This window comes from Athene noctua, chromosome 1 (assembly GCF_965140245.1).
Source record: "Athene noctua chromosome 1, bAthNoc1.hap1.1, whole genome shotgun sequence".
In the NCBI taxonomy this organism is placed as follows: Eukaryota; Metazoa; Chordata; class Aves; order Strigiformes; family Strigidae; genus Athene; species Athene noctua.
In genome coordinates, this window is record NC_134037.1 from 28,726,949 (window position 1) to 28,742,695 (window position 15,747).

The 15,747-nt window shown below is 38.0% G+C and overlaps 1 protein-coding gene across 3 annotated transcripts in view; it reads right to left on the minus strand.

The window, feature by feature from the left end:
- BMP5 (bone morphogenetic protein 5) overlaps positions 1-15,747 on the minus strand; it is a 60,706-nt gene that overhangs the window by 7,737 nt on the left and 37,222 nt on the right. For all 3 annotated transcript variants that reach the window (XM_074922478.1, XM_074922468.1, XM_074922458.1), the window contains 2 exons: positions 8,626-8,823; positions 58-134 (listed from right to left, as the gene is read on the minus strand). In XM_074922478.1, coding sequence (XP_074778579.1) covers positions 58-134; positions 8,626-8,823 — 275 coding nt within the window. The remainder of the gene's footprint in view (positions 1-57; positions 135-8,625; positions 8,824-15,747) is intronic.

Here is a 15,747-nt window from a genome sequence, read left to right on the forward strand (position 1 = left end):
ACTGTAAAATAGACTTTTCTGATTTGAATTGATAGGAAACAGCATTCATAATCATACCTGCCATCCTAAGTCTCGAAAACTCACATAAAGTTCATGTTTCTTACATGCTTGCTTTTGCTCGCTTGTGTTATAATCTACAAGAAGAAAATAATAATAAAATGTTTAGAAGCATTGCTAGAACTGACAACAAATAGGTATTTTTGAACTCCTCACCAAGCTGTACAAAGGAAAGAAACAAACACACTGTCATTTGTATTCCTAGGGTTGGTCGTAAAGGCAGTGTGAACTTGAAAATGCAGAATCAGCAGTGTCAGCCTGATAAAATTGGTGTACACAGACAAGATAATGCATACGGCATTATGGGAAACAGGTTTACAAGATGTCTGTTTGCTGCCTAGCTAGGTAACAACTCTGATAATATGCACACAGGTAATCAAAGGAGGACAAGTGAGACCCTGATCCAAGATGTGGAGAAGTCACCTGTATGATGGTGCAGGTTTAATTACTAGGTAAAGAAAATAAACCAATACAAAAGATAAACATGATGAAAATTATCCTGAAATAACAGAATTTCCAAGTCTGTTAAACATTAGCACACTTTGTACTCCTCCATTTTTTACCATATTTTCTGGAAATGTTGACCAGTTGATGATCTTTACTTGGTAATACTAATGTAAACAAGTAGACTAAGAGATGCTTTTTAAAGGCCTGGATGTTTTTGCACTGTTTGACGTGTCAGGATAGAAGGACATAGAGAACCTTCCATACATGCTTCTCCAGAGCAATCTTTATCTTGGAGAAAATCTAGTACTTGTTCCTTACTGCTCCTGAGAAACAGGAAAGGAAGGTAATAGGGTCATGCCTTCACCATATTAGCACCCCAGAGTTGGTTTAGTGCTATTCAAGTGATGCTATCAGTGAGGCATGCAGGAAGGTCAGGCTGTCTCCTCTGGTTCCATTTCAAAATTGCTTGAAGTAGCTTTTTCAGACCAAAATAACCATTCTGGCTGGGGAACAAAAAAAAAAAAAAAAAGTTTGGCTAAAATTCACAACAGCAACAAAAAAAACCACCCGAACAAACAAAGAAGACATTGAAAAAGAAACAAAGTCTTCATTTTCAGGAATAGAATTTTTTTAGGGACAGTTTTTTAACATTAAGCCCAGACTTGAGGCTGGGATGGGAGGGTCTCTGTTGAAAAATTCCTGGAGAATTAAGAGAGAGGCCTTTTTCACATAAAATTAAAGGAAGTTCACTATCCTTGCAGAAAACTCTTCAAATAATTGGCCTAAAGGAGCTTTTCTGCAAATTTGTCAACTGCTTCTTGTCAGTTTTCCTGGTCTGTGCTATCATTGCTTCTTTGGGTTCTCTCCAATTTATCTGTGTCTTTCTGAAGATGTGATGACCAAAACTGAACACAATGCCTAATAAAGTAAAATATTTCCTATAATTTCCAGATTATATTCTCAGAGTTTATCCCAGAACAGGAGTTTTGAAGCAAAACCACACTGTCAAATGATCAGTTCCAGATGCCTTTTTTATATAGTCCTGCCTAATGTCTTTAGGATTATGTTGTATTTATAAAAATCAATCAATAAAGAACAGGATGGGGTTGAGGATGTTGATGAGAACTGCAGCATGATGGACCTGCAGCAACCATGATATGGTGGAGTTAAAAGGTTCTGAGAGATGACAAAAATTAATCACAGCATTGCAACCCTGGACTTTAGGAGAAAGTTTTCATCTTGTTCAGAGATCTCCTTCACATGATCTCATGGCAGACTGGCTTGGAGGGCAAAGGAGACCAGGAGAGCTGGCTGATCTACCAGAACAGCCTCTGAGAGAAGCACAAGGTAAGTCCACTCTCCTGTGCAGGTCAAGCACGTATGGCACAAAGCCCCTGTGGCTGCATAGGAAACTCCTGACTGAACTCAAATTCAACTAAGAAGTAAACGTAATGTAGAACTGAGATGAGCTACATGGAAATAATATAAACACATTGCCTAAGCATGCAGGGATGGATGTTAGGAAAGCCAAAGCTTATCTGGTATTGAAACTTGTAAGGAATGTGAAGGTCAACAAGAAGGACATCTATAGGCATATCCATAGCAAAAGAAAAAAAAAAGAAAAATACAGATTCATCGTTCAGTGGGGCAGAGGACCTAGTGGCAAGGTCTCAGAATAGGTTAAGGTACTCAGTGATTTCTTCATCTTGTGTTTTACTGGCAAGATTTACCCTCAGGACTCCAAAGTCCCCAGGCCTAGTGACTGAAGCTCTATCCACAGTAAAAGGACTAGGAACCACTTAAGCAAATCGAAGATAGACGAGTCCATGTGAGCAGAAGGGATGAATTTCAGGGTGGAGAATGAGCTAACCAACATCATTGCAATTGCCATTTTTGAATGTTCACAGTGACTGGAAGATATTTCTGATGATTCAAAAGTGGAAAATGTCACACCAATCTTCAAGAAGGGCAATCAGCTTAACCTCAGTTTCTGGGAAGTCAGTGGAGCAAATTCTCCTGGAAGATGTGTCCAGGCACATGAAGAACAAGAAAGTGTTTGGGAACAGTCAGCACAGATTTCCTAGTTCAGACTGTACCTAAACAACCTGGTTGTTTTCTGTGATGATGAGCTTTGTGAGCTTTTGAAGAGCACTGGGCATTGTTCACTTTGCTTTTAGGAAGGTTTTTATATGGTCTCATATAGTATTCTTAGAGCCAAATTGGTCAGATATGGTTTGGATAGGTAAAGAATATAATGGGTGGAAACTTGGCTGGGCTGCTGGGCTTAAAGGGTTGTGATCAGTGGTATAAATTCCAGCTGGCATCTGTTTACTAGGGATGTCCCTAAAGGATCAGTACTGGTGCCAATACTGATTAATTTCTTTGCTAGTAATCTGGACAATAGAACAGAGTGTGCTCTTTGCAAGTTCACAGAGGATACCAGATCCAGGAGGAGTGATCAATCATCCAATAAAATATTGGTCTGAATCAGATCCAGAAGAGCCTCAATGAGATGTCATTCAAATTACCCACCCAAATTTTATTGGTAACATGCTCTTTGAATATGCTTTTACTTTTTTTTTTTAACAGGCTATGTACCTACTTTCTGTTGAACAGATCTGGGGCCCAATATGTCTCCTGATACAGTGTCAAAAACTGCACAAGTCAAGATATATCTATTTGCAATACTAAACTTGTTCTAGTACCACCAGAGATGTTAAATTAGGCTTTCTAAACTATAATACCTCAAATACTCATTCCTTTTTAGAGATGAATACTACCTTCTTTCCTATGGTATTTTCCTGGCCCTTCATGGGCTGATTCTCATTGATGGTCATTAAAGGTTCTCTACAAGTAGTTACCTGCTGCCATCTCAGATACTCTCAGTTGTCCCAGGGCATGTAAGGTCAAAATATATACCCACATCCTATGGGAGTCCTGTGACTTTCTGGAACAGACACTAGAAGCAAGGCAAGATGCCCTAAAACATCACAAGTTTTCAAAAATCTCTATGCCTTTAATATAACAGAAACCACTTAGTCATACTTTGTGCTGAGTTGTCTGTGATAATCTAGTATGTTCTGCACACATGTTAGAAGTGAAGGTAGTGGAAAGTAAAGGAACTTTAACATAAAAAAAGTTGAACTATGTTTCACTGATCACTCTTCACAAGGTTCTATATACTGATTTTGACTGATAATAGTGCTCATAGGAGCTAAATATTGAGCTTTTCTGTTGCAGCTGTTAGTGGGAATTTCAAATTCAGCCAAGTAGAATGCAAGTAACTTTGTAGAAAAACCATGACTGAAAAATGTGGAAAGATATGAAGATATGCATATGAGAAAGTCAGGAAAGTCACAGTCTGGTTTTAGATATCACCCAAGCAGGCAAACAAACAAAAGCTGAAGAGTGTGCTTCTGCCAGTTTTCCTTCAGTTGTGACGTTTTCAAATTTAAGAATATCTACAGACGTTTTTGCACCAGGATGTAGCAGAAGTCCCTACAGTTAAAGGAGAAAGGCTGAATAATAGATATGTAAATCATTGCATAGATGTCTTCATTGTCTCGATACTCTGTATTATTTGAATAGACTAACAGGTGGATGATGAACAGTCACACCAGAACACCTGATAAGATGGTCTGCATTTCATATGCAAGCCATCTAACCCATACACCTACAAAGAAAGTGAAACTCAGGCAAGTCTGTATTTCTTCTTTGACTTCTATCTTTTATGTAAGACAAATGTTTTGTGTAATGTAAAATTTCATTAAAGTATCAAATGTGACATTTATAAGATCTGGTGCCAAGGATTCAATTTCACATACTGTAGCTTCAAGACCCATATGCTTATTCTGTCAAGAACCAAAACCATAGGCTATTGTGACTAAGAAAACATTGTTCATCAGCTATTCAGGGACTGCAGTTGGGGTCCAAACCCCTACATAGCAGAAAGAGATGTGAAAAGGGGTAAGAAAATATAAGAGATTTAATGAGGATTTTTTTTTTTTTTAAGGGAAATAAAGACATTTAGACATGACTATATATACTATCACAAAGTACTGTGGTTTTAATCAATTAGTGGCACACCAACCAGTAAAATTCAGGAAATGCAGAGTTATGTATTGTTGGTTTTTTTATCTCACTGCATTATGAACAAAAAATATGTAACTTTGTTTTTGAACTTCCTGGTGTATGTCACTATTCCCTGTTTAAATGTGAATATATTCTAGTGCCCAGTTACACTTTTTTTAGATTATGTTGAAAAAAATAAAATTAAGCCAGCTTTTGTTTTAAGGAAGAGTTATGTGATGTACTTTGGGAAAAGTTGTCTTGTTTTGATTTGTTTTAAATATTTTTCCTTTTATCTACAGTTTGACAAAATTACAACTGCGTGAGTAATAAACAGCTCAATCCTCTGTGCACAGCAGGCAGGTGGAGTCTGAATGCTAAGTTTAATTCTGTCTGCCTTCATGCTGCATTGAGGTCATCTTCTCTTGAAGATCTTAGCAACACAGGGATGCTGACCCCAAATCTGTCAACAGTTGCCCAGCTGTTATAATAACTGACAGATATATATTTTATTTTCTTCACATTGTGTTTATGTATATCTTCATGAATAATTAAAAAATGCATTGTCCATTGGAAGGGAAGAACTGAGTTGCCCAGTGGGGCTTTCCTTTTTGATGTACTGAGAATACAGTAAAGCTAATCGCTGAGGTCCAAGAACTTAAACAAGAAGGAAAAATGAAGAAGACAAAAGGCAACAGGCAAAAGAAATATGACAAAAGGCAAGGGCAAATGGAAGAAGAAAGAGAAAAAAAAAAGAAAAAATGAAAGAAAGGAGGGGGGGAAGAAACAGAAAAGGAAGAAGGAAAAAGCAAGGAGAAAAGGAAGGCATGACTGTAGTAAAGCTGGGATTAATATGCAAATAGAAGTATAATCAGACTGTGAGACAGAAATGACAGCATACCTATCTGGGTCTGGCTACATAATCTCTGGCTATGTAGATGAGCATTTTTCATAGTCAATGTGTGACGTAGATGATGTAGATACAAGATTATGTAACAAGTTCAGAAACAAGGCCCTACATCACACAAAGGCATTTGCCCATCACTTTGTCCTTTACGCCAACACTGTCTTGCATCAGGGGGTGAATAAGAACCGAGCATGGTCCACTGACAGTCTGCCATGAGGAAAATGATAGGCCGTATTCTTAGGGGTTTTCTGTGGTTTAAATATGAAGAGTTAAATTATACTTTTAAAGCACTGCTCATTATTGGGAAGCTATAGAGAACTAGGAGAATCATCCTTCTCCCACAAGCCTGCAGGATTTCAGTATATTCCCCAGTTCCTGTGACTGGTGAATAGGAGGAAAATGGCTCTCTCCATGGAAGGACTGTGTTCTGCAAAGATGCAAAGATATGGGAAATAAGAATGTGTTCTCTCTTCCATGTGTTTTTTGCACACTGGAGCATCTGGACAGAATCTGCACATTGCCTTTGTAGCCATCAGCGTGCTCATCTGCAGATTTTAATGAGTATTGTTGCAATAGTTATTAAAAGAAAATGTGGGTTTGAATCACTTATGAAGAGTCCCATCACTGATCATTAATGGCACCCAAATAAAAGGAGGGGTTTTTTTTGTTATATGGGAACTGTTGAGGCAAACTGCAAGACAAGACCATGGAAGCTGATTTGCCATGGTGTGGGAACTACTCTTTTGCTACAGAGGACGTTGTTCTGTGAGGTTGAGATTACTCTTCTGCCTTCAGCTTTTCCACCTGTTCCAGCCTGCCCATATCTTGCTGCCTTCATCTCCAGTCAGAGGCCAATGCCCCTGCCTTTGATGCAATTGCACGTACTTCAAGAGGTTAGGAGAAAATTTGTTTCATAATGCACATTTCTCTATAGATGTTCTGATTTTTGTTGTTTTACAACAGCTCTGAAGCACAACTGAATGCACAGATGAGGCTGACTGGTCGTTTGAGACATACCTATTCCTGAGGTAGTTCTCATGATGATGCAACTTGCTGGCATGTGTTGAGTTTTTCACAGCTTAAACTAGCAAGGAACTTGTGTTCAGCTTTCCTGCTACAATCAAGTCATCTTAACAAATCTGTTCAATTCTTATTTCCTAATGGACTAGAACCATAAGATTCAATCTGAAAGTATGATATTTATATTTAGGTATCCTATGTGTACCATGTACTTAGATGATTTTCCATTCCCCCAAAATAATGTGATTCTCAAAATTAGTAGACATTTTCAAGGAAATATGAAAATTCTTGTTAAAGTATTTTTTGTGCGGAGACATTACTTACCCTTGAGGTAAGAGATTGTATTTTGGAGTTAATGCAGTTGCACAGATCATGTTTGACCATATGTAAAAAAAACCCAAAAAACAATCAAAACCAAAACCAGAAAAACCCACAAGAAAATGCTCATGTTATGTCATTCATTCCACAGCCATTTTATGAAAATAGGGACATGCATCATATGGTACCAGTAAAATAGAAGGAACAGTTTCTGCAGAAAAAAAAGCTGGCCATTCTGAACAACACAAAATGCAGATTCAATTCATGCACTGAAGTAAATTTAGAGCGAGCACCAGCTAGGAAGCTTAACTGATGTGCATTTTTAAACCACATCTGAATTACAAGATGCTAAGTCAATTTTTAACTTACATTGTTTCAAAAAAATCTGAAGAATTTTAAGCAGTTAATGAAGAGAGTGTTTAGTTAATATAACTTCATAAATGAATAATTTAAAACATGCTGTTCTGCTATAGATTTTTAATTTCTTTTTTTACTAATAAAAAGCTGAAATTGTCCATTTTGGGACTTCTTTCATTATTTGTTTATAACTGCTCCCCTGCAATATGACTAATAACAGGTTAGAAATTAATTGTGCAGATGAGCTTTTGTTGTGTAGTCATACAGACTATCAGAAAATTTTACAACACTCAAATAACCTCAAACAAAAACCAGTTGTAAACAGAGATCCCTGGTGCCTTAACAAATGTCAGGGGCTTTTCATAAGCTCCAAAGGAACATACATCTCTAAATCATCTACCTCAGAAAGAACTATGCTCAGGTCCTCTACGGAAACTAGAGAAATAGCTCAGTGTTTTTTCTACCTATACACCATATACAAATAAAATTGAGCCCAGTACTGAAGCTGTAATAATTACTGCTGTGAATGAAAAACTTTTTTTCCAGGTACGTTTTCATACTAATTTTTAACCTCAAAGTGGAATGTTATTCCAGTCGATTATCAGGTAAACTTTTAAAAAGTTTAGAAAGGTAAGTTATTAAACTAATTTCTATTATTTCTTTAACAATTCAATAACAGTTTGTGGTTGTTAAGGTAAAATTCATCCTTGTGCAGAAGATCAGGGAAAAGCTTATGCATTACATTAGAGAGGTCTCTATCTGCCACTGTAAAGGTTCTTCAGATGGATATAAGTAATGCATAATAGTGAGTTCTACTCCAGGGCTGAATTCTTTACACTAAATACTAATTTGCTTACTTGCAGACATCCATGGGGTTTAAGAATAACATCTATACTGAGGTTTTCATGTGCTGATACTAGATGTGCCATGCTTTTAGAAAGATACAGGTTCACATACTGTCCCTGGAAAGTAGAAACGTTTGTTCAAAAGTGAGAATATTTAGAAGTGACTCTGACTCCAGATGAAAGGAGCATTTCATAAAGGAATGGGAGCAAAATTTATTCCAGGCTCTAATGGGACTAACAACATTTTTACATGCATTATTGTCAATACCTTTCAGGTAAATAAGGGATTGAATTCACTCCATTCAGCGATACACTGTGTATTTACATCAGTACATGTCAGCTGGTCTAAACTCATTAACAGCTGACACTTTCACGGCCATTATACATGTAAGTGACCTGACTCACAGAATGTAAATCATGCTCAGGATCAACATAACAAAAGATGTTTAAGCAAAGCTAGAGGGGCAGGTAGAAATGGAGTGGTAAGACAGTCTTTGACAGTTCAGCCAATGAGCAGTATCTTGTTGAACTGCTGTGGCTCCACTGCATTTGAGCAGGTACCCATAATTCCTATAAGCAGGCTAGTAAATCATAGCTTCATCTTACCCCCAACACTTGGCATCCTAGAAGACTCCTGATGACTACTGGATTTGTTGCGATTCTGATTTTTCCTTTTATTGTTGGCTGCCCGGACAGAACGGAAAAGCACTTCACTTGCCTTGAAGAATGCAACCATGAATGGTTGCTTTGACTGAGGCCCATGTCTTCCTATCAGGCCAGCAGATTTAACATTGATACTTCGACCTATAAAGTAATGGAAATGTTAAGTTAAAAGGTGAACTTCTGCCCCTCCTGAAGCCACAGTGGGCGTTCAACTGCTGACTGAAGCATGGCAAGGATTTTGCCCATAATCCTGAATGTATGTGATTAAGAATCCTAACCACATTTTGTTGAATGGAACTAAAATGACTAAAAATTCAACAATTTACAAAAGTTTCAACATTGTCATTGTTTGTCATTGCATAAAATTGTTGTCTCTTGTGCAATATATAACTTATTCATTACCCAGATATCTAAATTCAGTCTCATGTACACATTTATAGAACTGAAAAATAAATGAGCCCCATTAAAGTCTATAGGCTATAAAAAGGATAATGTAATGCAGTCATCTAATTTTTACATCACTGGAGTGTGAGATGTGGAACCTTATATACCCGAAGCAAATCAGTAGCGCATAGAAGTGTAGATAATAAATATACTTCTGCTTTAAAAATAAATATTGTGCAGTGTTACTCAAACTGATGTTCATTCACTAGTAAAGGTAAGAAGGCATTCAGTTGTTCAAGAGAACAGAGTTTGAAATATGTACATTATTGACTCTGGTTCTGTTCCCAGGGGATGTGCATATTTCTTTAAAATATTTGTTCAGTCAGTACTGTGTGGTAACCTCGCTCTATTATAGGATCTAAACCTCACTGAAAGAAAAGAAAGCAAAACAAGTCACTTGAACTGCATCAGTGACATTTTAGCAAATAAACCCTTGCTCTTAACAGAATTTATTTTGGCAGCATAAACACTTTTGTGCGTACGTGTATTATGCAGAGCCCTTCAACCGTCAGAAAATGAGACAGTGTCATGTGAAGCTGTGCAGCTGTGCTGGGTGGGGGACACAGAGGTCCTTCAGCAGGAAGGTATGGGCACAGGCACCATTTGCGCTCAGCAACATCAGCCTGCCTGGGGATCCTTCTACACCAACTGGAAAAGTTTGCTATATGGGCGACAAAGAAGCATCTGCCTCACAAACATATAATGCCATTAACTCAATCATCCTGAAAAAGAACTTGCAAATAAGCATAGGAGTAAACCTTATAGAAATAAGCATATAGGTTTCCTTTTCAAACACAAACTTACAGTGGCTGTATGCCAGAGTCTATATTTCTTAGAAAAACTCTATCACTGGCGTAAATGAAAGAGGCAGTTTGATTTGTGGTTAAAGTAGTTTCCATTCTACTTCCACTGTAACAAATGTATTAATTCAGCTCAGACTTCCTCCTTCTGGCAGCCCTTTTGCAGTAAAAAGAGAAATTAGAAGTTCCAGCCAAATACCATACCTTGAACTGACCCACTTCAATACATAAACACTTTTACAACATGTTTATTCAGGTGTAGCACTTTAAATTGGTTTAAGATGTTTCCAGTGACAGAGAGCCCAGCAAAAGCAAGAGAAGAACTGAGAAAGTTAGCAGTTATGGAGCAGAGTAATTGGCAACATACTCTGAACAATTTTGATAATTACTTTTTTGACTGCAAGGGAAAAATATATTTGTTGAAGCTTCTGATTTCATTTTAAATGGCTTTTTAGTCCTGTGTTTCTTTAATTCTTCTTTTCATGTGATTGAGTTACTATTAAATAATTTAGTGACATTAATTTCTATATGTTCCAATCTTCTGTTGCAAGTCAGATATGAAAAACTGTACAGACTATTCTCTATTCATTGCAACATGGACAAACTAGCCTCTTACCACAAAGTTCCAAGTTTCCCCTCATTTCTAGAGGGAATATTTTTACTATTTTTCTTTAGTTTTTGTTCCAAAGTCTTTCAGAATTTTAATTTTATCTGTAAAAGATTAATACCTTACTAGCGGACATTTTAAGAATACTATTAGATTTATATACTGAGGGCTGTAAAGATGTGTGGAGGTTTTCTGAACTTAAATCTAGGTTCTCTGAATTTACAATGGTGGATATTGTGTGCGAAGCTAAATATCCTTCAAACCAATGTGAACTCCCTTTAAAATAACTTTTAATATTATTAAGTTTCCTCTGGGTTTCCTTTAGACTTTAGCAATGAGATGGCTATTAAGATTCCACAAGTTAAGGCTTACTTGGTTATTCACAGTATAGAGATATATGATAAAAAATTAATCCTGTAACCCACAGCCTTTTTACACACAGAAATGTCTTATGTCACTTTATTCCTTGATTTGCTTGATCTTTTAAGCAGCCAGCCTGAGTTTTCAGGATCCATTTGTTCAATTTATGAATGGTATATGCACTGGCTCTGCTTCTAGTGCAGTCAACAGGAAAGCTTTTATTGATTTCTGTGAGTTCATCATTAAACTTTTCTCTCTCGGTTTATCATATGCCTTAGCTTAACTGCAAAGTTCAGAAGACGAAGCAATCAAAATATACACTGCCCTTGAGACACTATATTTCTTCTGAAGAGGATCTATGAACTGTTTGGTTAGGAAATTCAAACCACATATGTTGTCTCCATTTTAGGTTGCTTCTGTGCAAAAGAAAGTTTGCATTTACAGAACTTCTATTATCCTTTATATATATATATATATTTTATTTTTTTTTTAAAGGGGGTGTGTGGGGGAGATTTCCTTCTCTAAGAACACAAAGCTTTGCCCCTTCCTGAACAGCAGATATTTCAAAGTATTTTGTCTCTGAAATGCATCAAGTTTTCTGCCACAGCAGTAGCTCCATCTGTGTGCCATGGTCTTGTTAGGTAGTCCTCACCTTTGTCCACAGTGTGGATTTCATAATACAGTAAGAAAAAACTTTCCCTAACCTGAACTGGCCTTTATAGCAAGAAGCATTCATGGGCTTCATTTTTAGTAAGTAGTTTTAGTCTATCATTTCTTGTAAGCATTTAGAAAACTCTTGGCTTGATGACAACTGAAAATCCAGGTCTCTCCAGCATGCATTTGTTCCACACTGTGGTATTAGAGCAATATTTTCTAAAATCAGCTGAATGACTCAGGCTGACCTGCTTAACTCCACCTCCCTAGGAACTTCACCCACATGAAACTGGTAAAACCAAAACAGCAAGGTGTGTCTCTGCTTCTCTTGAACAAGAATTGAACGTGGTCAAGCATTCTGAAAAATGGGTTTGGTTTTATCCTTCTATCATATTTTTAATTTTGAGGATTTCAAAGCCTTTTCTGAAGCCTTTAGAAGAAAAGAAGAAACGACAAGAAACAGCAGTCACCTACCTGCTCCACTGAACCTAGCCACTGCAATTACCCCTACACCTAACAAAAACAAATAAGCATCACAGTTGAACCTACTCTGGGTGGGGACTGTCCAGAGCCTTTATATTCCTCACATTCTTGCATGTGCTTCTCAATCCTCCTATGATAATTTATTATCTCTTCTCCATATTGACAGGTATATTTGGAGACTAAGACTTATGTAAAGCATTATATTCCAAATCTGCTGAACTCCATAGTTCTTATTCATATGATTTTGAGTCTTTGGCAAGATGCATTTGTTTGACTTGGCATTTAAACTTATTTTTGGGTTTTATTCTGTTTGATAGTAAAGTGCCCTTAGCAGGTTTGCATGAAAGCCTGTATGGAAGTGCCAGTTTGACTGACTGAACTGAATGAATATTACTTGCCTTTTCACATTCTGTCCCCTTATAATAAAGGAATTGCTGTTGTAAAAATAACTGTGAAGTTCAGCTTATAGAAAGGTCCTACCTCGACAATCCTGATGATTTTGTTCTTTTTCTTTTAACCCACAAGATAGGAATATTTGTACTATTTGCTGTACTATGTCCTCTTTTCTGTTGTCACATGCAGTTATGTCATACAATTCTTTTCATGAACTGATCAAGTTCCATTTTAAAAGTTCATTTCCCCGCCGCCAGCTGCTCCAAATGGAAATGCAAGAGCCCTTTAAGCTTTCAGTAACAATCTGTCTCACAATCCGGACCTGGAGACCTCGCGTTGTTTTTCATGACATTCAGAAAGCTGACTTCTGAGATCGCCAGCATGGATGCCAATGACAGTGATAAGATTTGTGACTTGGCTGTCTCTCCTCAGGCAGTATATATTTTATGTAAGGCAATGAGCAGACACTAATTTTGCAAGAGCTTTCAGCCATTATGCATCTTGGCCAGATTTACACTGGCAACACGGGACAATAAGTGATTCCAAGATCCATTATTTTGTCCTGAGTCATCAAACTGCAGCAAACCACTCATTTTGTTATGAAAAACAAGCACTTATTTACTTCCAAAAATGTTCAACAAGCCACAAAACACATTTTACAGATTAACCACTACTGCTAGGTCACAGTAGTTATTTTGGTAATAATTTTATGCATTTGTAGATAGAAATGAAAACTTTAGTGATGCTGAGAATTCATTTCTGGTTTGTTGAAAGAAAAATTTCCAATGCCACACCTCTGTTTTCCTCCTCATGGGGAGTGGTATCTGAAATAAGGATTGGGAAAGGTGTTTTCAAGAAATACCATGAGTATACAAGGTCCAATAACATATAATATCTGAGCGAAAACTGTCCTGAGTCTCTGAGTCTGAAATCTTACAACATAGTTTTCAAAATTAGATAGAAACTTGTGTGGTTTCTAATGTCTGGACAGTGCTCCTGAGAGCAATAGGACTTCACAGAAACAAAAGAATTGAGATATAGTTTGGCTACCAAAGCTTAAATGAAGGCCTATTAAATAAAATAAAAGAGAAAACAACACAAATGTGATGATCCTTATACAAGACATCCTCAATGCTCCAACTCTGAAGTATTTTATACTGTCCCTATAGTGTCATCTACATAGACTATTATGCAAACTTTTCCTTTGGTCGTTACATTTATCTATATCAACATAAAATATTCTTTTGACACAAGCTTCATGTGTTTTATTAACCCTTCTACTCCCTGGAGTCTGTAAGGGATTCTGAAAATAGGTGGTCTTGGATGTTCTGCTCTTCATTTCCTAGGCTTCACAGCCTTAAAACTAAAGATTCAGGTTTTATTTTTATAATCTTACATTTTGTTGTTTTTATTCAGTTCAGTTGAAGGAATTTTGTGTATCTTTTTGTGTAGATTTTGATCTTCATAAAGCCCTTGAAGAAAGCACGTGGGAATATGTTAGGAACCATGGTATGTTGTATACTGCGGCAGTACCATGTGTGCTTACACAGAAAATCAGATGTAATCATATACAAATATGCCTCTAAGTACCTGATGTATCCTTTCACTTTAATGTACTTAAACTATGAATGGTTTGTGGGAGTCCTAGGACTTTTCTGCACAGTTAAAAATGTGTTCAGGAAGACGATAAAACAAGGAGATATTAGATTAATTGGTCATCCACCAAATAATAAAATGCGTAAAAGCCTCCTGAATGAAATGAAAGACAAATGCCATTATCTTTAAAAGACTGGTGCTAAGAAGCAGATGTATCCTTCATCTGTCTGAGGAGCAGGGTGAAGGGGTAGTCACACAGTTGTACAACCAGGACCTGTATGCACCACTATGCAGTGGTGACAGGAGAAGGGGCGGGAACCCATCTCACCTCCCTGACCCTCCTGCTTGCTACAAGCAGACAGAAGAAAATGCTGACTGTATTTTTGACCCAGCTGGAAATGGGGGTTACACCTAGCTGAATAAATTAGAGTGCCCAGGAGCATTCCCAGGTACTGGAGCAGGATCATCTGCTCTGCTCAGGGTGGGAAGGTGCTCCTGGTCCCACACCAGCTCCACCACAGAGACCCCAGCACCCCAAGGCACTGCTGCAGGGACCTCTCCCAGAGGGGCAGCTGCCATAAGGTTACCCTGTTTCAGAGACTGAGAGAGTCATCCATCCAGTGCGTTTAACACCACAGTATTCCTGATCATGTTTAATTTACTAGTGTAACTTTGGCCAAAGTCAGCTCTGAACTAGAACTCATGTAGCTGTACTTAGGCAGTGCTTGAGCCCAAGCTAATAAAACCTGCTGAGGGGCAGGATATATTAGCTTGGGTTCAGTGCTGTGCTAACATGGCTATATGGCTTCCAGATGGCTCAGAATTTAGGCAGAGCTATTGCCTGCCAAAGTCCATATATATATATCGATATAAATATATATATCCTAAATTCCCCCACTGTAAGGACACTAATGAAGGTGAACTCACTCCTGATACTTTGCCTTGTAAATACCAGATCCATGAAGAGACTTAAATGTAACAACCCAGCAGCATCCTTCAGAGTACTTGATGGCTACCATGGTCATGTAAGTTGGGTGTCAAGGTTGACTGGGGGTAACCTCGAGCTGAGATTGATAAGATTTAGTGTTGTAAAGGTGAGGCCAAGGCCAGTATGAAGTATGCAGCCAACTACCTGAAGAAGCCAGGGTGCTGCCACAGGTCGCTATGTGTTGAAAGCAAGACAGCCACCCTCTGCAACTCAGAGAATGTGGCCATGTTGCCTCTTTGAAGGCTTTGTAGGAGAAAGGGACTTTGGAAGGCCTGGGCTGAAAGGAGGAGAGGCTAAAAAAGAGAGCGCGTGTCTCTTAATGTCTCCCCCATCACTGCTGGAGAAGGACCTCACCAATCCTTCCTGCAGCATGTAGGACTAGGAGCCAAACCTCCTTCCAGGTGTCATATTTCGGAGTGTACCCAAATACGTGCTGGAGAGAGCATTGGCCTTCTCCGAACGTCAGTTGGATCAAGGAACCTATCTATTTCAAGTTTCCCTTTGTTCTGAGGAAGAAAAAAACCCTGAAATAAGAGTCAGAGTTGGGGAGCTGAGTATTCCTGCTGCCTGCCCACCTCAAACAGCAGGAAAGCCCAAAGAAACCTTCCATAGGACTATGTGGTAATAGAAATCACCTTAATCACCCTGGGTTTTTTAAAGTTATCACCAGTTTCTTCCTCTCTGATGTGCAGGCAGATGGAAAATAATGGAGCTGCAGTAATCTAAGAAAAGGCACAGAA